This window comes from Triticum urartu, chromosome 1, assembly GCF_003073215.2.
Source record: "Triticum urartu cultivar G1812 chromosome 1, Tu2.1, whole genome shotgun sequence".
In the NCBI taxonomy this organism is placed as follows: Eukaryota; Viridiplantae; Streptophyta; class Magnoliopsida; order Poales; family Poaceae; genus Triticum; species Triticum urartu.
This window is the reverse complement of record NC_053022.1, coordinates 44,170,781-44,197,572: the sequence shown is the minus strand read 5'-3', so window position 1 is coordinate 44,197,572 and position 26,792 is coordinate 44,170,781. Positions and strand designations below refer to the sequence as shown.

Genomic DNA, 26,792 nt, shown 5'->3' with positions numbered 1-26,792 from the left:
TAAGAATAATACTCAGTTCTTAAGTGTACATTTTTTTCATATGCTGGCTACAGAAAACAAATATAACCTATTTAGCAGCAGACTTTCTTGTTTTCGATAATTGAGACACCCTGCCCAGCCTTCGCAACCCAAAATTTTCAGATTCAAAAAATTTTTACACAATCTTTTTGAGAGCTAAAAAATCTCAATTTGCACATCAGTAGGCCAACTGGAAAGCAGAAAGTCCAGCTTCACAAGATATGATACACTGGTCTGGCAATGCTCATGATACTCATAAGTGGTAGGCACAAATATGGAGAAGGAAGAGTACATACTTGTTGAATTCACCATGCACATAAGATCTACTATTAGAAATCTCTAGAGCACCTGACCAAAGAGCATGAGTACTTTAGGAGAACACCTGTCCATTCTGGGGTACTCTGCGCACTAATCCTGCTGATGCACTTGTGAACGTGTATGCAATCCAAATAAACATCAATTGTTGAAAAAAAGAATATATAGAAACTGCAGCAGGAGAGCATTCGCTCATAAAGCAGAGCAAGCAAAGCAAGGTCATAGGTCTATATTAATAGAGAGGCGGCAGTCTTACAAGGTGGATCACAAAACACAGAATATATGTTCCTATAGGTTTCTTCACTTATTGAACCAAAGCAAAAATGGCCACAATGCATCTGACTGGTCTATTAATTTAGGAAGACACTACACGAGCAGCCAAAAGCCAAAATTTGACGACACATACAGTGTTGCATCGGAAGACCATTGAGCGAAAGTGCCCATTCTTGAAAATCCATAGCCTTCTGGTGTCTTTTTCTGTAAGCATAATAGGGGTGCAGAAACATCCTCTTCAGGACCTAAAATAAATAATTCACAAAAAGGAATAATGAATCAGATATTCTTCAAGGAGCAAGGGACTGGACAATTGGAAATGAGAAATTATTCTAGTTAAAGATAATGACTATTCAAAGCTAATACTCGCTTTCAAAATAAATGAGAGTTATAAATACAGTCCTCGTGTACTAACAGTGAAAAAAAATGATGCTCCAAGCAACAAACATTTATAAAAATCAGTAAAAAAAGAGAACATACATAAGTAAATAGCATGATCTGACCTAGATATATGATTCTCTAAGAAAATAAACTTCAGAGAAAATGTGAAACATTTACTTGAGTGTCTAAAGGGTAACCAATATGGAAGAGCATATGAGAAGATGAAGAGTTAACTTAGACAAAAAAAATTTATCATATACACTGAAACTAAAGAATGGAAAAATAGTAGTGTGAAAACAGAGGAATAGGGTGCACATCTTAGAAAAACGCCAGGATACCTACCTCTTAAAAGTAGCCGATGGGAAGACAAAATAATATGATTTCAGGTAGTTTCGCTGCACCTTAATGTGAATCAGCACAATTCACTATAAAGAAAGATATTTGGACAAAAGTAGGTCAGAGCCCGCGTGTTTGTGAATAATTTCCAGAACCAATAGCCCTTGATTGTTGTAGAACTTAGAAGTTAGAACACACAAAATTCAACCTGCACACCAGTCAGCTTTCAATTTCTATGGCGTAATATATATGTTGCACAAATGACTCAGGAAGACCAATAGTATGCATATTAACATGTTCCTTGCGTGTGATTTGCGTCATCCTTCAAATGAAACACTTGAATTTGAAAATGAGATTGAATCCTGGATCGATTGATAAGTGATAACTAACAATAATACCAGACCATATTGTTCAATATACTGTGTTAGCCTCCTTTGCACCTGACCAACTTAAAATCGGGGTTGGTAGCAAAAAAATGATGGCATTAGATCCAAAAGAGAGCACACAACCTCTACTTAATAGCAAAAGAAAAAAGAAAATTGTGGCATCACATCAAAGAGACTACATAGCATCCTTTGTTCTTTCCCTACCCATCTCCCTTTCTGCCTCCTCTTCCTTCCTTCTCTCATCACTGGTTGGAACACTATAGATAGACAGCGGCTAAGCATCACTATGGGAAGGCACAGGGAGATGATCGCTGACGCGAGAAAGATGGCCTGGCGCTCCTTAAAATAAACTCATTAGTCTATACAAAATGATTGTTAGCATGTTTTATTTGAGTACTACAGAAAATTGATTATACACTAACCAGCGAACCAAACGAATTTGTGGAACAATTCCTCTGTACTGGCCGATTACTTGTGTGAAGTCATCTAATCCTGAGATGGTCCCCGCTATAATAGTGTGCTCATTTGGATTAGGAGTATCCCATATTAAGTGCAAGCTCCCATTGCTGAAGGACAGTTTGCCTAATTAAGAAACAACAAAATGCAAAATAAAGAGTTAAATTTTCTAGATGATTTCAACATTGAACAAACCTGCCCATTAATTGCTTTTGGTGAAATCAATCCAAATATCAGATTTAAGGGAAACAAGCGTGTGAAAGAGCATTAGTCACCTAGATTAAGAAGGGACAAGATTCCATGATACTTCAGACAAAATAAATCTAACAACCCGAGGTAGTAAAAGATGTGTCATGACATATGTGCTAAACAGGAACATATCAAAATCGACAGAAAAGTAGCTCCACACAAAGGGCATTAGAAGTGAAATCTTTACTATAAGAGTACATTAGACAATGGCATGAGGTGATAATACCCTGCACTGACCAGAACTTCCAATTTGAAGATTATTAGTGTGATAGGTATCTGCCACACATCCCTGCTATTTGTAACCTGAAGTGCCTGACAAAAGAAACCGCTAGCGGCTCTCTCAACAAAACTTGGGTCCAAAATCAATGAACCTGAGGTCCAGATCTCATATTTCATACATCCATTTTTTTGCAAGAAAAGGTAAGTGAGAACTAAACTAACTCAGAGACGTGGAGGGGGGTGGGGGTGGAGGCAAACCTGAACTACATTGGCATCCTTGCTCCTACTCCTGCTGTGCCGGGAAGGAGAGGGTTAAGGCACAGGAGCTGCGTCGCGTCGCCCACCCGCTGAGGCCACCGCACGCCGCACCACCGCACTGACCCTCTCCCAATCGACGCTGCCTCCCTCTCCTATTTCCTCTCTCTTTCTCCCTCCTTTCTTCCTTCTTCTCCTTCTCATCTTCTCTCTCTCTCCTGCAGATTGAATCAAGCGCCGCCGCCGTCGCCCTTTGCTACGGCCGGGATAGCAGAGTTGACAAACAAGTGTAGTAACAGTAACGGAATTGACTTACGTACCGATCGACTTACATAAAGAAAGAAGGAACGTATGAGTACCACCCGGTAGTAGTACTCGAGCTCACGGCATGCATTCGCTTGTTAATTCCAGAGAACCCACCGGCTGACCAGCCCGCGAGTCGCGAGACCGACCTGCACGGACTACTACCGGGTGAGCTTGATTTGTTATTACGAATGGGACAGAGAAAAAATTGCCTGTTCGGTAAGCAGTCTCAGTTAGGAGTGCCAATCTGAATTTGTTATTACGAATGCCTAATCGTGCAGACGCGTGATCATGCCAGATTCTCAACCAAGCTCGACAGATGTCCACCGAGCAAAGCATGCATGAACATGAAGTGTGCGCGAGGTGTCGCGGCACGGGAGCTCGGCGCCGCCACGTCCGCCCCCGTCCAATTCTTCTAGGTTCTAGCCGGTCGAGCTGATCAGCTCTAGCGCCGCACCTCACTAGCCCTGCTCTGCTTGCTCACTCTCTCACGGCAAGCTAGCTAGCACCATCGACCACATCGTCTCATCGGAGAAGAAAGCTCTGCGAGAAGAGGAATTTGATTGCGATGGGCTCGGAGACGTTCGTGGAGATCCTGCTGGCCATCCTGCTGCCGCCGGTCGGCGTCTTCCTCCGCTACGGCATCGGCGTAAGCTCCCAGACCTTCCTCTGTTACTAGTAGCTAGCTAATCCATCTCAGTCTCGAGCTGCCATGTCGATCAGTGATTCGTTATCCGTGTGCAGGTGGAGTTCTGGATATGCCTGCTGCTCACCGTGCTGGGCTACATCCCGGGCATCATCTACGCCATCTTCGTCCTCGTTGCTTAGTTTCAGTTTCAGTAATTAAGCAGTTCGGACTCATCCAAATAGATCGATCCCAGGCATCTCTGTTCCAGTTGCTCTAGCTGTTCATGGATGAGCTGCTGGCGCGTCGGTGCAAGCAGGATCTCTGCGCCATGAATAACCACCATGCATGCCGGTTCAGTTACTAGACCAGCTACTACTGTTGTGCTGAGCGCTATGTACTGCCGTTCTGTGCGTATGATTATGCGTACCACTTCTCCAAATTAACCTGTATGCACGTATGTACCTTGCATTTGTCATTTGTGCTACTTCGCTCTGTTGTGTGTGTGTGTTCTCCGTGCCGTCTCAGTGCGTGCGTATCACTTCTTCAGTGCTGAAACTTGCATGCGTGGCCCTTTTTGCGTGTGTATTTCGGAACCAAAGCAATCGGCCGACCGAACAGATAGTCGAATTAATGATGGCACTGCGGTGCGCTTCTAAAACAAACATAAGAGGTCATACCATCATATCAATGGACAGTAACTCCTAATCCTGTCCTAGTAGCTCAGCTATTGAGTGGTGAGCCAACTGCTAGTGCCGTTTCTACCTACACTTTTTTTTCCTTTCAAAGGGGGGCTTAAGATTTACCTCATCAATACGAAGAAGAGAACAGAGTTTGTTACAAATGTCTCTCAAATAACACGTGCGAGATACCACAATTTATCCACTGTGCTCAGCCAACCTATCCGCGATCCAAATACTATCTTGGATTGCTAACCAAGCAAAGAAGTTTAACTTTGAGCGACACCCAAACCTTCCAAATCATTTGAGAGAGTTAAGCCTAGGAATTGCTTACATACTCAAGTACTCAACGCTGATCGGTGGCCTGTTCCCTGCGCAAATCCTATCTACCGCTCATTGCCGCAGATTGTCAGCCCCACACACAGTGCAAGTGAGGCGAGTGATTTGGCGGGCCAACCCATTTTAGCGCAGCCTAATGCATAACTTTTACCAGTTTTTGGGAACCTTACCAGATTTCCTTTTTATGTTGTTTCTATTTAACAGGCTTTCTGGTTTTTTAATTTTCATTTTTCTACTTAGTTTATATTTTCTTAATTTTTTAAAAAATGTTCAGAAATTTTCCAAATTGTTTGTGTTTTTCATAAAGTGTTCGAAAATTTCAAATTTTGTACATGTTTTCTTCAAAATAGTCTGCATTTTCAAGAACCTATATTTTTTTTTAAAAAATGTCACATTTTCCGAAAGAGCTAAAAAATATTTCGAAGTTCAATAAATTCATAAGTGCTCACATTTTGCAAAAAATATTCGTTGTAAAGTGTTTGTGTTTTTCGAAAAAATTGGGAAGTGTCCATATTTTCAAATATTGTTCAGTTTTTTTGCAAAAATGTTCAGAATTCTGAACTTTGTTCATGTTTTTAAATAATTGTCCGGATCTCAATTTTTGTTTCATGTTTTCGAAAAATGTTCACTCATTCCACTGCACCGAGAGGCTCGAGTACAATTGATCCTAGTTTCTTTGCACCCGCGGATCACGCCTGGTCATGATGATGCTGCACAAATGGTCCAGGACACAAGTATGTTTAGCGAAGCCATGGCTTTTTGATGAGGTCTGCCCACGCCGGTTCTACTTCTCCACCAATTCTTGAAGGAGCCATCGAAAGGCCAGGAAGATGTGTCCATGTTCTCAAGGTCAAGCTTATCAATGTCCAAGTTACGAAAAAGGGTTTTCCCCGCTTTATATTATAAAGCAACGAACCGAGCATCCAACATCACAGTATAGAGTACAATCAAGTCATAAAGTCGCGCTGGGGGCACAGCAAGACAAGCCTCAAACAAAGCTAGAAAAGAAGCTAATCCGGCTCAGGAGGTGGTGGTGGTGGTGGAGGAGCAAATGCCGATGCCGAAAAACGAAGACCAGCTATGATGTTGTCGATGGCGTCCCGATCTCGCCGCGTGCTAAGCGGTCTCCAAAGCTGTAAGAAGCCACACATTTTGTAGATCACATCATCACACGGCATGGAATCACGTGTTCTATGACCAGTTTATTACGGTTACACCAAAGGATCCATGCTAGGGTGCCCACGTGTGGGGGGGGGGGGGACTATAGCTGGGGAGCCTAAGAACCTCCCCAAATAAGTCCAAGAGGTTGTGTAGCACCAGTTGCCACCAACCACCTCTCGGAAGCAGCTCCGTAGGAACTGCGCTGCAGGGCACCGAAAGAATATGTGGTTGCAGTCTTCCGGTATTTCAAAGCCTAAGGGAGTATCGACATTTGAAGAAAAGATGTGTCCCGCATTATTCTTCCCTTTTGCAGAAGGGGCAAAGATCACATGCGAAGGAGCCGGTAGGGTGAGGTCGGCGGCCGCCCTACGTTGATTTTGTACGGTACAACTAGTATAGGTATGCATCCCTCGATTGCTGGCTGGCTACTTCCTAGTTGCCTCGCCTTGGAAAAGAAAAGGAGAAAGGGGGATTTGTTAGGAATAAATCACAACTCACCACGGTAATTAGTGTGTGCGTCATGATGGTGTGCAGCAGTAGCAAACAGGCCGTGCATGTGGGCGTCACAAGCATGGCCGTGCATGCGCTGAGCATAGCGTGCATGAAGGTAGAGATTAGTTTAGCTGGCTAGCCGGTTGTACAAATCCTGCAGTTATTCTAGGAGTGAGAAAGAGGGCTATCTGTGCGTGCGTGTGTGCACCTGTGTTAGCCTGGCCCCCCCCCCCCCCCCCCCCCCTCTGTGTATTGATTGTAGCGCCGGTGTGTTGCATGCCGGGCCGTGTATGAGCTCAGGAAAATTGATTGTTTGAAGGGCATTCGTGAATTTGGCTAGCCATGACTTATGTTTGTATGGTCCGAAGGAGAACCTTACCTTTTTGCTTGAGAACTGTCGATAATGTATTTAGCATGTAAGATATTGAAAATCCTCGGTCGTGACATTGACAAGAAAGACATACCTCTCGAAATTGTATTCATCTCTGATTTAAGCTTCGAGCTCTGGCATCTTTGCAAATCTTTGTTTCCCTATGTGAAGAGCATATATATGTACTCCAAGTTATCCCTACTATGTACTTCTATATATACCTCATACGAGGGTCAAATCAATAAAAGACGAAACAATACAACACAATATTTAGCATCCTACAATTTCTACAGGCATACAGATCATAGTTTAGTTCCAGTAGCACGCTCACCTGCATGCATAGTATTTTTTTAGGCATAGATCATAGACTGCTTCCAGTAGCATTGCTCGCACGCATGCATACTTATGTTTCTTTTCCGAAGCACCGATCATATATCAGTTCTAGTAGCACGCGCGCATGCACGCTTACTTTTTTTTGGTAGATTGAATTGTACTCCCTCCGTCCCAAACTTACTTTTTTTGATAGATTGAATTATACTAAGCTCAATACACTTATTTTGGAACGAAAGAAGTAGCAGGCTTCATGTACGTGTGCATACTGATGCATTTTTTTGCTTGAGTAAGGTTTGATATGGGGCGCAGCAACTACGTCTCCCAAGAAGCTAGACGCTCAAGAAAGAGCAGCTCCAATTCCGAGCTCAAGATCCACATCCCGGCCATGCTGGAATCTTCACTGGCGTCAGGAAGCAAGAGAGGTCGTCGGTCTGGTCACGGCAGCGGGCGCAGTGATGTGTCATCCAAGGATTCGTCTCCCCTGTCATGGCCTGCGTCCGGCAGCGAGAAGCTCAAAATGACGGCGCACCGCCGATCACCTCACTGCCGCTGCGTAGCCGGGTTAAGCTCAGCCGGCCCCCAGGGGTTGCCGAAGTTACTCCATTGCAGGCGATAGAGCCAAATGGCAAGATGAAGCGTGGTGTGGGCCTATGTGAAAGAGCACCACAAGGTTCGCTCCACCTGAGCGGCGCGAACCTTGTGGTGACCTTTCACCTAGGCCCACGCCACACTTCGTCTGACCATTTGGAACCCATGGGGGCCGGCCGATCTTAACCCGACTTCACAACGGTGCTGACGATGACTAGCGGTGCGTCATCCTCCTGGGTTACTCGCCGCCGGACACGTGCCATGACAGGGGAGATGAGTCCCTAGATGATCCGTCGCCGTGCCCGCTGTCGCGACCAGCCCAACGGCCACTCCCGCTTCTGGACGCTCGAGAAGGCCCGTCACTGTTAGGATGGGAAACTTGAACTTGGGGTGCTCTTGTCCTCAGCGCCTGACTTTTTCGGAGCTGTGGGATTGCTGCGGCCCATTGTCAAGCTCTCGATCTACCAAAAAGTTGTATATACTAGCCTAACCCGCGCGGCGGCACGCCGCGCTCGATGATCACTCGCAAATGTGCAATCTACTGATTCAAGAGTGGATCAGTGCATGCTGATTTAATCTCAGAATAATATATAAAAACATTGAAGAAAACGAACATATGATGCTATTGAAATGTTGCAAACGTAGGGATACAAAGGTACAAATTAAAAGTAGCACACTCCGGAAGTAAACCAGTTATTCAAACTACATACAGTTCACTGCAAACAGAGAACTGTATATAAAAACACAAACACACTACATAAATAAGCTAGAAGTAGTTGCTAGTGGATTAGATCACTAGTATATCCTCCTGAAGGATTGGTGCCTGTGATAAAGTGGTAAAGTGATTTTGCGAATTCCTGCACACGTCTGACGGGAGGGTGCGCGCCCGTGTATGTGATAATGGGATCGTCGCTATCTGGGCACTGGGAATACATGCCAAGTGGTAATATATATGGAGTGGTATGATATTCGAAACATTGCCACATATCGTTGGCAACATTTTAGTCTGCCTTATGAATTGATCTTGTTGAGCATTGTTATGTTGGCAAGGATTTTTTTTTCTTCTTCACAAAGTAGTAGTGTCTTTTCTTTTCTCTTTTGCAAGAAAAAAGAGATTTCATTGCTTAACCAGTGTGGTTACAATCGCTTGATACAATCGTCTGAATACAGCAAATCAATCTTAGAGGGAACCGATCTAAGCCACACCGCAGTGCGCTTGTTGTGATAGTAGTAGTGTCTGCTTGTAGATGATAGTTTATGTTATTATATTGCGTATAGTTTATGTTATTATATTGTGTATAGATATTTTTTAGTTGTTGTTGAGTTTTTTCTAATGTTTTTTTCATATTCTTGTTTGTATATTGGACTGTCTTAGGTAATTGTGCTTATTTTGTTTAAAATAATGGTTGGAAGCATGTAAGTGTAATAAAAGAACAATTAACTTAATATGTGCAAGACATTCGGAGCCAATCCCCTGAATCCATTTGGCGTTGCAAAGTTGCAGATTTTTTTTTTAATTTACCGTTCATAGCCTCATAGGGGGTGTAGGGGCACCCAGAGCTGAAAAACCACTCCCATCGACAGATCCTCAAAGAATTTGGTGGGATGCCAAATAACAGGTCTTTAAATCCCATGAGGGAGTTCCAAAATTGTGAGTGCCTAGGTCCTTCTTTGGCTTGACAAAGTCTGACTACTGTACCGAGAAACTTTTTCAGCAGTACGTGAGTTGCATCTTCAGATCCAAATTTCTACAGGCACTTCCCAAAAAGACAAACATTCATATATTCTAAATTCAGAATACACATGCAAGTCGAAACCGGCTGCACCGTAAATAGAAAAGCCAAAAGAGCTAAGCACCGAGCTACAGACACACCTGAACGAAGGCTTGCATGCGATCTCTTTCTTGGTTCTGCATTTTTCCATGCTAGCTAGCTAGCTAGTTGAACTAACGGATGTATACACCCGGTCATGCATGGTCTATTCATATATTCTAAATTCAGAGAGGCCGCGATCATGAAACATATGCATAGCTCCTATAGCATAGAGGCGAACGGCGAACAAATTACCTTTACCAGGATCGATCGAGATGCGAGGTGTCGCAACTGCCGCATGCGTAGAGTGCAATGAACCTGCATGAAAATACAGGATCGCCGCATCCTCCGTGTAGTGGCATCTAGCCAAAGAACCACATGCACATGCCATTCTTCATCCGTTTACTATAAAAACTACTCCTATTACATACTCCCTCCGTGGAGTAATACATGCATGGTGCCAGGGGCTGCCGCCGACATGGTGCCCACAACGGAGTGCTAATGTTCCCGCGCGTTGGCCGTGGTATACTTCCGGGCGGACACAGTGGGGCTCTGCTTGCCGTGCGACCGCCATATCCACAACGCCAACACAGTCTCCTTCCGCTGGCGCGACGCCCCCTGCTCTGCGCCGCATGCCGTGTCGTCGACGTCTCCGTCCGCTGTGGCGCCCCTCTGTTTCTCAGCTCGAACTGCGACTTCGAGGAGCAGCAGTATTCTGGGCTGGTCTGGTGCAGCCGCCGTCGCTGCCCGACCGTGGAACGGTGTAGGGCTGCACTGGGTGCCCTCCGTGGGCGAGCTCGCCGTGATCATCGACGTCGTTGGCGATAAGACGGTTAGCAGGGCGACCTTGAGCGTGATTGGCGCGCCGCTCGCTGCGGAAGGCCGCAGGCTATGCGATCACGGCGCTGCCATCGTCGTCGGGTGAAGAAGGAACGGGCGCTGGCGTGGAGAGCCACCGCCAAGCATACATGGTTATCTCCGTGTACAGCTGAGCACGTCGCCGGCGAGTCAGAACGCTGGCGGCCTACAGAATGAAGCAACCGAATAAGATGGCCGCACGGCAACCAAACAAGTAGGAGAACAATGCAAAGAGAACCGCAAGTACAGAAGAGTAAATAAACCCACCAGCCCGGTGAGAACGAAGCGGCCGCCGAGAGGCGGAGGGCCACACCTGCTACGGCTTTCTCAGCGCCGGACTCCATCACGACCCATGTTTTGATCACGAGGGCGTCACTGGTCGCCAGGTTGGTGACGACGCAGTCGTACAATACAGGCATGACTCACCGTTGAAGCTAGTGAGCACGCAGGTGAAGCCGGCGACCTGGTAGATTGGCACGGTGACAGGTGAGGAAGACGACAGGAAACCGGCCTGCGCAGACGCAATGTCCACGATGGTCGACCCGTGGCCATAAAGGCGGCAGGGACGTAGCCGCCAGAGATGCCGGAGAAGATAGAGAACTGGTGCGGCCACTAACTTCGGCCTGGTGCCAACGTTGGCAGCCTGGAGCAGCTCAGCGCTGTCCGGCACGACCTTGGCCTTGTTCGGGTCTCGGCTACTCAGGAGCACCGGCACACGCTGGAGGTGCGCTCGGCGCCGTCCGGCAACACCTCGGCCGTGTGTTCGGGTCTCGGCACCTCAGGGAGCACATCACGCACTGGAGGCACAGCGGCGCCACCGCCACTGTGTGCCGGCGCAGCCCAGCATGACTTCGGCGCAGCTCGGCCACAAAAAGAGGTGAGGTGGGTTGGGGGCGGGTGCTCGGCCACACGAAGAGGAGAGGCAGGTAGGGGGTGGGAGCTCGACGATGGGCGCCGATGGCATGCCGGAGGTGGGGTATGGAGCATCGGGACGAAGGGGAGTCTATTTAGAGCATCTCCAACAGCCGCGCAACGCGCCGCGCATAAAAAAGTCATTTACCGTGCGCTGTTCGTCTGGTTTGGCGCGGCCGGCAGCGATGACTCCAGCAGACGCGTCAAAATTGAGCGCGCGCGTAGCTCCAGCGGCCGCGCTAAAATGCAGCGCGCGTTAAACAGTGCGTACATTTTCTTAATAAAATTCATAAATAGAAAAAACGATACATAGATATTTTACATAGTTCCATAGCATAGATAGATAAAAACTACTAGTACAGCTACAGCCTACTCCCAGTCGTCGTCGTCATCGTCATCGTTGCCGTCATCGCTGGTCTGATCCGAGGTATCGAGCCACATGTCTTCCCAACGATCATCATCAGATGTAAAGATCGTCTCACCACCATTCTCAACTACATCGCACTGGGATAGTGCCAGGGCCTTCCGCCGACGCCTGTCCAACCGCTCAGCGCGGCGCCTTACCCAGTAGGCTTGCTCGTAGGATATGTCCTCTGGGTGTTGTTGGCGCCACTCCGCCATGACCCGCTCGTCCTCATGGGCGACGAGGAGACGGTTCTGCCGCTCAGCGTGCTCCGCACGGTCTTGTGCCGTGCGAAGACGAGGCGGCGGGGCGACGTCCAGCGCCTGCTGCAGCGTGTGGACATCGTGGAAGTTCATCTGCTGGCGCGGCCTGCCTAGGCGCCACGCCGCCGCGTCATACGCGCGGGCGGCCTCATGCGCCGTCTCGAAGGTGCCGAGGCCGAGCCGGAGTTGGCCGGACCGTATCTCCGAGTAGAACCCGCCGTTGGGGCGCTGCGGACGCCGCGGTAGCCCGACACTCCTCGGCGGCGCGGCGGCATGGTGGCGGGGCGCTGGAGCGGTGGCGCGGGTGGCAGCGAAAGCAACCGAGGAAGCGGTGGAGGGGCGTGTGGCAACGGAAGAGAAAGAGAAGCGTGTGCAATAGGCGTGTGGCGCGCGCCGCATTTTATAGGCGCGCCGGAAGCGGTGCAGCAAAAAAAGCGCGCGACCTGCCGCATTTTCCCGCGCGCGCAAACCGTTCCCGCGCGTGCGATTTTCCCGCCACCGCTGGAGCGCGCCGAAACGTCCCGCGCGTCCAAAAGACTCGGTTTACCGCGCGCGTGCGCTTTTTACCGCGGCTGTTGGAGATGCTTTTATACGCAAACAAAGGCGGTGGAGTGGTTGCACTAGATTGTACGGGAGCCTTCTTCAAGAAAGAGGAAAAATCGAGAAGAGAGAACTAACGATATATTTGGAAGAAACCCACCGCCCAATGTCCACAGAATCTGTTAAAAAAGAAAATGAACCCGTCAAAAAATTGACACGTACACAATATTTAAGAACATGCAGATCAGATCCTCCCAATCCGAGGACACGCCAGCATGCTGCGCATATGCCATCTTCACATGCATGCAATCATCCGGAGAGAAAAAATGGGTGATAGTAGTTAAATCGAACCCATGCATTGAACGTGAACCGATGAGCTACAAAAAGCAAATTGAATATCCCAACCGAAACTGCTAAAGCCACCCAAATTGTACCCTAGCATATCCCCCGGTAAATAACGTGGCACGATCTGATTGGCCGGGTTTTCACTGATAGAAAAAAGTCAAAAAAACAAGGTAAAAAAAACCTGGCCAGGTTTAGTATATATATTATTAGAAATACATCAATATGCACGCACATGAAGCCTGCTACAAATCCAATCTACTCTTAACAAAAAGTGCGTATACATGCAAGCGTGCTGCTGGAAGGGATCTACGATATGTGCTAAAACTAAAATACATCTTTTTTTTTGAATAAAAGAGGTTTCCCTCTGATTTCATTAACAAAACCAAAAGCAGAGTTTAGTAGTCTCATACAACGCACCCAGGGACACCACACAGTTTTATCGATTACATTTGTCCCGACCCCCTGCGACCAGGGCAAGGAGTCGATCCTTACATCTATCACTAACAACTAACCGAGTCACCAGTATGAAGAAACACAAATCGACATAAAGGAAAAAAAAGCTGGTTTTCATTGGGACTCCAAGCGACGAACCCCCAGCCTCCATCCTTGCGTCGCCTTGTAGATTTCATTTGCCACCCGCTCGATTAGTCTTGCTCCGAGCTGCATTATTCTTTCCTCCGGCTTTTTTTTCTACAAAATTGACCAATCCACAATCCAGTTACACATCAACCGGACAAAAATCATTGGGTCATATATCTTTTTCGACCTGAAAATTATATCATTTCTACATTTCCAAAGAGCCCAGAAAATAGCTGCGCTCCCCACTAAAACCATTCCTTTTTCTGGGTTTTTAAAGGATTTTAACCATCTCCCCAGAAAATCGTCCAGGTCCGTGGGGCATCGCCTGAGATCAAAAGCGCATTTGATCAGACTCCAAACTAGTCTAGCTGCAGAGCAGTCAAAGAATAAGTGGTCGATAGTTTCTATCTTACCACAATATACACATTCCTTCGCACCTTTCCACCCTTTTCTAAGTAGATTATCTTTTGTCAATATGTTTTTTTTGTTCATCAACCAAAGAAACATTTTGATTTTCGACGACACCTTAGTTTTCCACAGAAATTTATGTGGGTACCCCACACCCTGATTTATCAGAAAGGAATATAAAGATTTAACTGAAAATTGTCTATTTTTAGTCAGCATCCACATAGGTCGATCTGTTCCTCCATGCATCCTGACAGATTCACATCTCTGCTTAAGGCTAGTCCAGAGTTCATTAGCCTCTGTATTTAGATTCCTCCTGAAGCTAAAACCCTGCCACCCTTTGTTTACTGCTTCTGTCACAGAGATATTGTGGTCGAAGCTAATGTTATATAGTCTGGGGTATACGTCCTTCAAAGGTCTAGCCCCAACCCACCAGTCCTCCCAAAACCTGGTTTCTTTTCCGTCACCAAGTCTTTTTTTTTACATGTTGAAAATAAATTCTCTTAATATCCATTAGACTGCACCAAAATTGGGAGTCTCCTGGCTTTTTTTTCCAACCCTGCCAAGCATCTGTTTTGGATATATTTAGATTTCAAAATGTTTACCCAGGTTCCAGATTCAGTTTCTATTTTCCATAACCACTTAGCTAAGAGGGATTTGTTCATAATATCCAAATTAATGATACCCAGCCCCCCCAAATCTTTTGGCATATAGCAGGTCTTCCAATTAACCAGGTGATATTTCTTTTTATTTTCATCTTCCTGCCACACTAATCTGGCTCTGAAAAAATCAGCTTTCTTCCTTACTCCTACAGGTAGAGGATAGAAGGACATCATGAATAAAGGTATATTGGTCAGGCAAGCTTGCACTAGGGTTACCCTTCCAGCCATATTGAGAAGTCTCCCCTGCCAGCATGCACATCTTTTCTCAATTTTTTCAGTAACCCCCTTCCAAAATGTGTTACCCAGCCTGACATCTGCTACTGGTAAGCCTAAATATTTTATAGGCATCCCCCCAACTTCACATGTGAAAATGTCTTGGTATATTTTGGTTTTTTTAGTTGCTTCCCCAAATAGGAAAATCTCACTCTTGTGGAAGTTTATAGTCAATCCTGACATCTGCTCAAAAGTAGTTAAAATGAATTTTAAGTTTCTTGCACTGTTCTCATCATCTTGTAACAGAAAAATTGTATCATCTGCATATTGGAGCATATTTACCTCACAATCATTTAATTCAGAGAGGACTCCCTTCATGAACCCTCCTCTTTTTGCGTTATCCAAGATAATAGCTAAGGCATCCGCAGCAATATCAAAGAGTAATGGTGACAGGGAATCCCCTTGTCTCAACCCTTTAAATGTTTTAAAGTAAGGTCCTATTTCATCATTGACCTTTACTCCCACATGTCCCCCTACCATGGTTTGCATAACCATATCACACCATTTATCAGGGAATTTCTTAAGTTTCAGCATTTTATATACAAAGGGCCATTTTATCTTATCATATGCCTTTTCAAAATCTACTTTGAACAAGAGAGCACTCTGTTTCTTTTTGTGTATGGAGTTAAGTGCTTCATGCAGCACCACAACTCCTTCTATAATATATCTTCCCTTTATAAAGGCTGTTTGATTTGGGGAGATAATTGGTCTGATCACTTTGCTCAATCTGTTCATTAGCACTTTAGTAATAATTTTAAAGCTCACATTTAGTAAGCAAATAGGTCTAAATTTTTGGATTTTTCTAGCATCTTTTATTTTTGGCACCAAAGTTATAATACCATAATTCAACCTAGAGATGTCTAGCTTGCCAGAGTGGAATTCATCTAATAGTTCTTTTAACTCCCACTTCACCAGGTCCCAAAATTCTTGATAGAATTCCACTGGCAGGCCATCAGGTCCAGGACTTTTGTTTCTCTCCATGGCAAAAACCACCTCATGAATTTCTTGCATATTAAAAGGTTCAATCAGAGTTTTACTCTGTTCATCTGTAATGCCAGGGGCCTCTTGTATATTTAAGTTCACAGTAGAAACTTCAGGTTGGCCAAATAATTCTTTGTAAAAATTAGTAATGTATTTGGTCAGTTCATCATCTCCCTCAATCACCCCTTCTTCCTGGTTCAAGGAAAAAATTCTATTTTTTCTCCTTCTTCCATTTACTTTGGCATGATAATACCTAGAGTTATTATCTCCATCTTTAATTTCCTTGTCTTTATATCTCTATAGCCATTTAATTTCCTCCTGTTTCAGCAACCTCCCCAGTTGTTTTCTTAGTTCCTTCTGTTCAATCCTGCCTGTAGCTGATAAACCCATAATCTCTACCTTTTTGTCTATATCATCCAATCTACTCATTATATCTTTTTTGATTTTTCTATCTACTGCATCTGAGTTTAGTATCCATCCTCTCACTTTTTGTCTAAAAATTCTTAGTTTCTTTTGCCATCTATCCAATATACCTCCCCCACCTGCATATTCCATATCTTATAGACATATTCCTTAAATCCCTCTTTGAGCATCCAAGCATTCTCAAATCTAAAAATGACATTACTATTCTTTTTGTCACCAGAGTCCACAATCAGTGGTGTATGATCTGACAGCTCTCTTTCTAAAGCTTGAACAGTAGTTAAAGGATACTTCTCTTCCCAATCAGGACAGATGAGTACCCTATCTAGTTTTTCATAAGTGCGGTCTTCTTGGTTATTGGCCCAAGTATATTTCCTCCCCCCCAAAGGTATTTCTCTCAATCCAGCCTGTTCAATAATAGCATTAAACACAAAACTCCAGTGGTCAGTACCAGTGGGTTTGTTTTTTTAGTGTTGTTTCTGATAATATTAAAATCTCCCCCAATCATCATGGGTACTGAGGAACAGCCCTGATATAGTCTGGACATCTCTGCCAAATAGGCATTTTTGCTAGCAGGCTGTGCATCCCCATATACTACTATAAGGTTCCATTCAAATTTACTTTTTTTTGTCAAAAACCAATATCCTAATAAAATAAGCCCCCATTTCTGTGTTAATAACATCAAAATTGTCACAATTAACACCCACTAGGATCCCTCCAGATTTTCCCCTTGGTTTGGACCATTTCCATTCAAAGTTTCTTCCCCCACACAAATTGTGTAGTTCATTCTTTGAGAAGTCCCCTTTAATAGTTTCTTGGATCCCAACAAAATCCAATCTCCTGTTAATAATGCTTTCCTTAATAAAAAATTTCTTACTATGTTTTCCAATTCCTCTAACATTCCAGAACATCCCTATCATTGTCACCCTTCTAAACTATTTTATGTTTCTTCTTCCCTTTTCCAAATCTACTAGCTGTCTTCCCACAGGAAAATCCTGGTGAGTTCAAGCTATTTCTTTTTGTTTTAGTAAAGAATTTTTTAAGATGAGTGAAGTGGTCCATTTCTAGCTCAGCATCAGAATTGTCCTCATTAGAACATATTTCTGCGAGGTCTGTATCTCCAATATCAATAAGGTTAGGTTCATCAGAATGACCTTCCTTCTCTTTCTGTTTGCATATATGCTGTAAGTAGAAGTCTCTTCTACATTGTTCCATTTTATCTATCATATCCAGATTGGATTCAATCATGTTAATGGAACACCCCAAATCAATCCCAATCTGGTCTGCCATATCTAGCAATGATGTTTTGTGACAATTTAAATTCTGATACTTACCATAGTTGTCCTTAGCAGCAGCTCTTTCTTTGGCCAACTCTTCAATCTTGGCATCTTGTTTGCCAGCCAGTCTCCCACACCTCCTCAGCTGCTCCTCTTCTTTCTCATTATTGTCTGTGTCTTTCTCCCCTGTCTTCACACCCACCTTAGTGCCAAAGGACACAGATTCCTGGCTAGCATTGTAATCCACTGCCTCGTTGTAGTTATTGTGATCATCTTCTCCCTTTTTTTCTGAGTCCAAAATCCTCAGATCAGCATCAGTGATCTCCTCCATTTCTTTTTCTCTAGCTTCCCACATTTCTATTTTATCCACACATTTATCAATCACACCCTGTTGTTTGTTAATAAGATCCATAAGAGTTTTTTTGTCCTGTTCTAATTCCATAATCTTCTTTTCCTCTTTCATTCTGAGTGTTTTTGTCTTGCCTTGTCTTCTTCTAGGTCAGCCACCTTTTTCATGATCATTTCCATGCAGTTTTCCACTTTCTTTCTTGCCTCCATCTCCAGCATTTGTTCTTTTTGAATTCTTACAATCTCCTCATTCTTCTTTTTCATCTCCTCAAATTGAGCTAATCCCAAGCTTCCCAAAGATATCATCTCTTTATTTCCAAGTCCTTCCTCATCTCCTCCCTTGTGTCTTTTTCTCAGAGTCTCCTCATCATTGTCTCCATCTGAACTCTCCTTCCCCTGTCTTTTATGTTCTCCATACCATCCCATTTCCACCACACTCTCCAGCTCAGGAACAATCTTATATATCATCAAGTCTTTGTCAGTGATTTCGGTGAAGGCTAGTATTTTGTCATAGTCTCTTATTCCAACCTTAGTTCTGATCTTCTCCTTGGCAATAGTGTTCATATCAATTTCTAGCACAGGCCCCAGGGTTGCAGCCACTTCACACATCCCAAAGAAGTGCCTAAAGCATTCTGGAACCTTTCCAAACAGTGCCCATATAGTGTGAAGCTTACCTACTGCCTGAGAATCAAAGCTCCATCCCTTACATTTATCACAGCTCCAGAACCCAACAATGTGAAATCATTTCACTTACTCAGCTCCACTAGTCTTCCTTTATTTGGGAATCTGACCAAGAAGGCATTTTCTCCTTGTTTCTTGCACCTCCATTGCCAATTCCAGTTAAACATATAATGCAGTCTGTCAACCAACTGTGTTTCATTGATTGTCCCTGAAACCACTGTGATTATGGCCATAGGGTTAGGGTTTTCCATTTCCAAGACTTCCTTAGCACTCTGAACCAGTAGCACGCCCAGCCCCCTTGCAGCATATCCAACAAATTTGGGTACAGGCTTGATTTGTTTCAACCAGTTGCACTCATCTGTGACATGGTTTTTCTTGCCACATATCACACAATGTCCCAGAGGGCAATCTTTAGTCAAGTGATTGATTTCCTTGCATTTGTTGCAAAACATTTTGTTCTGCCCCCCTATTCCTGTCCTTCCTCCCTCCTGCAGGCTTCTGTTAGTATAGGGATCTCCATCCCCAGCACCAAAGTTCCTCTGCCTTTGAGTCCCACCTGTGTTGTAGCTCATCAGGGCTTCTCTTCCTTGTGTCCCTACGCTCCTGGGGTCAGGCATCCCTCTGTTCATCCCACTGTCTCTGATTTCACTCCCCCCGCTGCCTTGAGCAGTACCACCTTCAGATCTGATATTTGCCTCACCACCAGCAAGATTTTTTTCCTTGTGAGATTTGTGCTAGTAGGGCATTGAGCAGTACCTGTTGTTGTTGGAGTAACTCTTGTCCACCTTTCTCCGAAGCTCCAGACGCGCTCCCCTGCTCAATCCTCTGCCCTTCCTCTTTCCTTTTGTCCTTATTCTTCACACCTTCCTCATCTTCGCCTCTTCCTCCTGATGCTGCTTCTTGCCGGGCCTCTTGTCTCTCTTGGCTCCGTCCTGACTCTCTTCCTCTAGCAAGATCTCTTCTTTCTTCCCAAGGTGGCAGGTTCCTGTAATGATTTTCGCCCTCTTCTTTTCTTTTGTACTGCCATCCCTCTCTCTCCCCTCTATTGAATCTCCCTCTTCCTCCATCAAATCTTCCCCCAAACCTGTTCATCTCCACTCGCCCTTTGTTCTGCGGTGGCCCGATGAACCCTAATTTCGAGTCTCCCCCTTCCCTGTCTTTTATATAGGCCGTAGGGTAGAGATAAACCTAGATACATCCATATATGCGACAAGTAATTCGGAAAACAAAAGGAGTAGCTCGTATTTCTTCTCTTAAGCACATATTGCATGGATGCGAATCGTGCCACCGGAAGCGGCCTTATTATCTACGCATCAAAGAGAAATAGACATGAGTATGCACACATCTACTTCTTCCGTTCCAAAATAGATGACCCAACTTTGTACTACTACAAAGTTGGGTCATTTATTTTGGAACGGAGAGAGTAGTTTGTTGCGACTGGATCTATAAAGAAAAAGAGTAAAATCACATTAACAGTATACATGCATGCGAGCATGCTAGCATGCGGAAGCAATCGATGATGTATATGCACGCATGCGAGGGATCTACGATACGTTCTTGCACGCGATCTCTGCTTAAAAGAAAAATATACTTCCTCCGTCCCAAAACCGATCTATGTGGAAAAGATAAATAATCATAGAAGTATGCATGCGTCCAACCGTGCTACTAAACCGATCTATACCTTCACATGCATACAGCATATGTTGATTACATCATTAATTCGAGCAAAGCAAAGCTAACGGGGCTACACAAGAAAGGATTACCTTCTCCACGATTTGAAGAGGCGGCTGCTCGGCGACCGTCGATGTGGAAGAGATCCGTCAGGGGCTGCTGGTTGAGTTGAGCAGGCGGCTCCGAGATGAGCGTCGATGTGGAAAAGATCCCACGGGAGCTGCTGCTTATATAGGCCCTTTGGGAGAAAATCTTTTGGCGTAGAGAGAGATTGATCGGTTGGCAGGCTGCTGGCGCCCAACAAATTTGAAGATCTCCGATTGATAAAGAAAAAAAACAGAATTGCAAAGTGTTCCACGTCCAGGTAGCTTATTGGGAATTTTCACCGACTCAAGTCGTTTCGCTTCGTGCTCGGACTCGACTCGGTGGGGGCACGTTGTTTGACAAGATTTTGTCGTAATTCCATGCTCGTCAATTATGAAATATAACAGTAATACACGTATGTGTATAGCAATGACCAAGATATGTGAGTTAACTAGAAGGTTGATGTCCCCCGCAAAAAAAAAAAAAACTAGAAGGTTGATGTACTTGAGCATGCCAAGAGCTATGCTTGGACTCAGCTCACGTACATTCCACGATGAGGGCATGTCTAACTGATCCCTTAAAAGTTCGCGGAGTAAAACTCTTAGTGGATTATATATACTCCACTAAAATTTCATCACACCTAGCCGATCCTTTAAAGTTAGCGGAGTAAAACTAAATTTGCACAAATTCGATCAAATTTGAACCGAAAGATGATGCACTTTAACATAACACATAAAGTTCTCGCAACCGAACATTAAACATAAATTGAAACTAACTAAACTTAAACTAGTTTCGGCCGAAGTGGAGGTCGAGCCAATCCTTCCGGGTGAGGCCACTCTCGGTGAGAGCCGGGTCCAGCCGGTGCCATCATCGTCGAGGAAGACGCTCCGCCACTCCTTGACGTCAATCTCGTTGCTTCCCACCTCACGGCCCGCGTTGCCGTCCTTGTCGTCGGAGATGATGTTAACTTCGCGTCATTGACGGTGAAAATCGCCCGCTCTGCCTCCACTAACTCCGGGTACTGCCGACGGAGCTCGTCCATGTAGACCTTGTCGGCGGCCTCGGCCTCGAGGCACTCCCTCGCCTCCCTGTCCTCCCGCGCCATCCTTGCGGTACCCACCCCCGGCTCCGGCGGGACGAAGTGGACCTGAGACATGCCGAAGGGAAAGTTTAGCTGCACATCGCGGCCATGGAACCGAACCTGCCACCGGTTGTATTCCATGGTCGCGAGCTCGGTGGTGTGGAAGGAGCCGACCCACTTCCGATTGTGGGTCTCGTGGTCGGTGATTTCGGCCACCCACATCTCCCATGACCGCTGTCAGACGCCCACATAGGTCCTCGTCGGCGGTCGCAACGGAGGGAGGTCCGGGAAATCCTCAATGTTGGGGAACGTAGTAATTTCAAAAAATTTCCTACGCACACGCAAGATCATGGTGATGCATAGCAACGAGAGGAGAGAGTGTGTCCACGTACCCTCATAGACCGAAAGCGGAAGCGTTAGCACAACGCGGTTGATGTAGTCGTACGTCTTCACGATCCGACCGATCAAGCACCGAACGCACGGCACCTCTGAGTTCTGCACACGTTCAACTCGATGACGTCCCTTGAACTCCGATCCAGCCGAGCTTTGATGGAGAGTTTCGTCAGCACAACGGCGTGATGACGATGTTGATGTTCTACCGTCACAGGGCTTCTCCTAAGCACCACTACATTATTATCGAGGTGGACTATGATCGAGAGGGGCACTGCACATAGCTGAAAGATCTAAGAGATCAATTATTGTGTCTATGGGGTGCCCCTCTCCTCCGTATATAAAGGGTGGGAGGAGGAGAGGGCCGGCCAAGGGGAGAGGCGCGCCCAAGGGGGGGCAATCCTACTCCAAATAGGTTTGCCCCCCCCCTTCCTATTCAAACTAGGAGAAGGGGGGAGGAGGAGGTGGAGAGAAGGAAGGAGAAGGGGGGTCGCCGCCCCCATCCCTTTCCCAATCCGGATTGGGGCAAGGGGGCTGCGCCACCTCTTGGCCTCCCTCTCACCTTTCCACTAAGGCTCATAAGGCTCAATAGCTTCCGGGGGGGGGGGGGGGTTCTGGTAACCCCCGGTACGCCTGTATATATCCGATAACCCCCGGAACCATTCCGGTGTCCGAATATAGTCGTCCAATATATCAACCTTCATGTCTCGACCATTTCGAGACTCCTCGTCATGTCCGTGATCACATCCGGGACTCCGAACTACCTTCGGTACATCAAAACACATAAACTCATAATATAACCATCATCAAACTTTAAGCGTGCGGACCCTACGGGTTCGAGAACTATGTAGACATGACCGAGACACGTCTCCGGTCAATAACCAATAGCGGAACCTGGATGCTCATATTGGCTCCTACATATTCTACGAAGATCTTTATCGATCAAACCGCATAACAACATACGTTGTTCCCTTTGTCATCGGGTATGTTACTTGCCCGAGATTCGATCATCGGTATCTCAATACCTAGTTCAATCTCGTTACCGGCATGTCTCTTTACTCGTTCCGTAACACATCATCCTGCAACTAACTCATTAGTTGCAATGCTTGCAAGGCTTAAGTGATGTATATTACCGAGTGGGCCCAGAGATACCTCTCCGACAATCGGAGTGAAAAATCCTAATCTCGAAATACGCCAACCCAACAAGTACCTTTGGAGACACCAGTAGAGCACATTTATAATCACCCAGTTATGTTGTGACATTTGGTAGCACACAAAGTGTTCCTTCGGTAAACGGGAGTTGCATAATCTCGTAGTCATAGGAACATGTATAAGTCATTAAAAAAGCAATACCAACAAACTAAACGATCAAGTGCTAAGCTAACGGAATGGGTCAAGTCAATCACATCATTCTCCTAATGATGTGATCCCGTTAATAAAATGACAACTCTTTGTCTATGGCTAGGAAACATAACCATCCTTGATAAACGAGCTAGTCAAGTAGAGGCATATTAGTGACACTCTGTTTATCTATTTATTCACACATGTATCATGTTTCCGGTTAATACAATTCTAGCATGAATAATAAACATTTATCATGATATAAGGAAATAAATAATAAATTTATTATTGCCTCTAGGGCATATTTTCTTCAGTCTCCCACTTGCACTAGAGTCAATAATCTAGATTACATAGTAATGATTCTGACACCCATGGAGCCTTGGTGTTGATCATGTTTTGCTCGTGGAAGAGGCTTAGTCAACGGGTCTGCAACATTCAGATCCGTATGTATCTTGCAAATCTCTATGTCTCCCACCTGGACTTGATCCCGGATGGAGTTGAAGCGTCTCTTGATGTGCTTGGTTCTTTTGTGAAATCTGGATTCCTTTGCCGAAGCAATTGCACCAGTATTGTCACAAAAGATTTTCATTGGACCCGATGCACTAGGTATGATACCTAGATAGAATATGAACTCCTTCATCCAGACTCCTTCATTTGCTGCTTCCGAAGCAGCTATGTACTCCGCTTCACATGTAGACCCCGCTACGACGCTTTGTTTAGAACTGCACTAACTGACAGCCCCACCGTTCAATAAAAACACGTATCCGGTTTGCGATTTAGAATCGTCCGGGTCAGTGTCAAAGCTAGCATCGACGTAACCATTTACGACGAGCTCTTTGTCACCTTCATAAACGAGAAACATATCCTTCGTCCTTTTCAGGTATTTCAGGATATTCTTGATCGCTGTCCAGTGATCCACTCCTGGATTACTTTGGTACCTCCCTACTAAACTAATAGCAAGGCACACATCAGGTTTGGTACACAGCATTGCATATATGATAGAGCCTATGGCTGAAGCATAGGGAACATCTTTAATTTTCTCTCTATCTTCTGCAGTGGTCGGGCATTGAGTCTTACTCAACTTCACACCTTGTAACACAGGCAAGAACCCTTTCTTTGCTTGATCCATTTTGAACTTCTTCAAAACTTTGTCAAGGTATGTGCTTTGTGAAAGTCCAAATAAGTGTCTCAATCTATCTCTATAGATCTTGATGCCCAATATATAAGCAGCTTCACCGAGGTCTTTCATTGAAAAACTCTTATTCAAATATCCTTTTATGCTATTCAGAAATTCTATATCATTTCCAATCAATAATATGTCATCCACATATAATATCAGAAATGCTACAGAGCTCCCACTCACTTTCTTGTAAATACAGGCTTCACCAAAAGTCTGTATAAAACCATATGCTTTGATCACACTATCAAAACGTTTATTCCAACTCCGAGAGGCTTGCACCAGTCCATAAATGGATCGCTGTAGCTTGCACACTTTGTTAGCTTCCTTTGGATCGACAAAACCTTCTGGTTGCATCGTATACAACTCTTCTTCTAGAAATCCATTCAGGAATGCAGTTTTGACATTCATTTGCCAAATTTCATAATCATAAAATGCGGCAATTGCTAACATGATTCGGACAGACTTAAGCATCGCTATGGGTGAGAAGGTCTCATCATAATCAATCCCTTTAACTTGTCGAAAACCTTTTGCAACAAGTCGAGCTTTATAGATAGTAACATTACCATCAGCGTCAGTCTTCTTCTTGAAAATCTATTTATTCTCGATGGCTTGCCGATCAACGGGCAAGTCAACCAAAGTCCACACTTTGTTCTCATACATGGATCCCATCTCAGATTTCATGGCTTCAAGCCATTTTGCGAAATCTGGGCTCACCATCGCTTCTTCATAGTTCGTAGGTTCATCATGGTCTAGCAACATAACCTTCAGAACAAGACTAACGTACTACTCTAGTGCGGATCTTACTCTGGTTGACCTACGAGGTTCGGTAATAATTTGATCTAAAGTTTCATAATCATTATCATTAACTTCCTCACTAATTGGTGTAGAAGTCACAGGAACCAGTTTCTGTGATGAACTACTTTCCAACAAGGGAGCAGGTACTGTTACCTCATCAAGTTCTACTTTTCTCCCACTCACTTCTTTCAAGAGAAACTCCTTCTCTAGAAAGGATCCATTCTTAGCGACGAATGTCTTGCCCTCGGATCTGTGATAGAAGGTGTACCCAACAGTTTCCTTTGAGTATCCTATGAAGACACATTTCTCCGATTTGGGTTCGAGCTTATCTGGTTGAAGCTTTTTCACATAAGCATCGCAGCCCCAAACTTTAAGAAATGACAACTTTGGTTTCTTGCCAAACCACAATTCATAAGGTGTCGTATCAACGGATTTTGATGGTGCCCTATTTAACGTGAATGCGGCCGTCTCTAAAGCATAACCCCAAAACGATAGCGGTAAATCAGTAAGAGACATCATAGATCGCACCATATCTAGTAAAGTACGATTACGACGTTCGGACACACCATTACGTTGGGGTGTTCCGGGTGGCCTGAGTTGCGAAACTATTCCGCATTGTTTCAAATGTAGACCAAACTCGTAACTCAAATATTCTCCTCCACGATCAAATCGTAGAAACTTTATTTTCTTGTTACGATGATTTTCAACTTCACTCCGAAATTCTTTGAACTTTTCAAATGTTTCAGACTTATGTTTCATTAAGTAGATATACTCATATCTGCTTAAATCATGTGTGAAAGTGAGAAAATAACGATACCCGCCGCGAGCCTCAACATTCATTGGACCACATACATCAGTATGTATGATCTCCAACAAATCAGTTGCTCGCTCCATAGTTCCGGAGAACGGCGTTTTAGTCATCTTGCCCATGAGGTATGGTTCGCAAGTACCAAGTGATTCCAAAAGTCCATCAGTATGAAGTTTCTTCATGCGCTTTATACCGATATGACCCAAACGGCAGTGCCACAAATAAGTTGCACTATAATTATCAACTCTGCATCTTTTAGCTTCAACATTATGAATATGTGTATCACTACTATCGAGATTCATCAAAAATAGACCACTCTTCAAGGGTGCATGACCATAAAAGATATTACTCATATAAATAGAACAACCATTATTCTCAGATTTAAATGAACGACCGCGTCGCATTAAACAAGATCCAGATACAATGTTCATGCTCAATGCTGGCACCAAATAACAATTAGTTAGGTCTAAAACTAATCCCGAAGGTAGATGTAGAGGTAGCGTGCCGACGGCGATCACATCGACTTTGAAACCATTTCCCACGCACATCGTCACCTCATCCTTAGCCAGTGTTCGCTTAATCCGTAGTCCCTATTTGAGTTGCAAATGTTAGCAACAGAACCAGTATCAAATACACAGGTGCTACTGCGAGCTCTGGTAAGGTACACATTCATAACATGTATATCGCATATACCTTTGTTCACCTTGCCATCCTTCTTATCCGCCAAATACTTGGGGCAGTTCCACTTCCAGTGACCAGTCTGCTTGCAGTAGAAGCACTCAGTCTCAGGCTTAGGTCCAGACTTGGGTTTCTGTTCCGGAACGTTGCAGAAAACAAAAAATTTCCTACGTGTTTCACCAAGATCCATCTATGAGTTCATCTAGCAACGAGTGATCGGATGCATC

At 44.8% G+C, this 26,792-nt stretch overlaps 1 protein-coding gene across 1 annotated transcript; it reads left to right on the top strand.

Moving 5' to 3' along the window:
* Positions 1-3,535: 3,535 nt before the first annotated feature.
* On the top strand, positions 3,536-4,329 carry LOC125552285 (low temperature-induced protein lt101.2-like). The gene is made up of 2 exons (XM_048715820.1): positions 3,536-3,840; positions 3,936-4,329. Exons 1-2 carry the CDS (start codon positions 3,760-3,762, stop codon positions 4,017-4,019), a joined length of 165 nt encoding a protein of 54 aa, XP_048571777.1. The 5' UTR covers positions 3,536-3,759; the 3' UTR covers positions 4,020-4,329.
* Positions 4,330-26,792: the final 22,463 nt, after the last annotated feature.

Coding starts and splice junctions, on each gene's coding strand:
- LOC125552285 (XM_048715820.1), top strand. CDS start 3,760: ATGGGCTCGGAGACGTTCGTGGAGATCCTGCTGGCCATCCTGCTGCCG. Junction 3,841..3,935: donor TCCTCCGCTACGGCATCGGC/GTAAGCTCCCAG, acceptor ATCCGTGTGCAG/GTGGAGTTCTGGATATGCCT.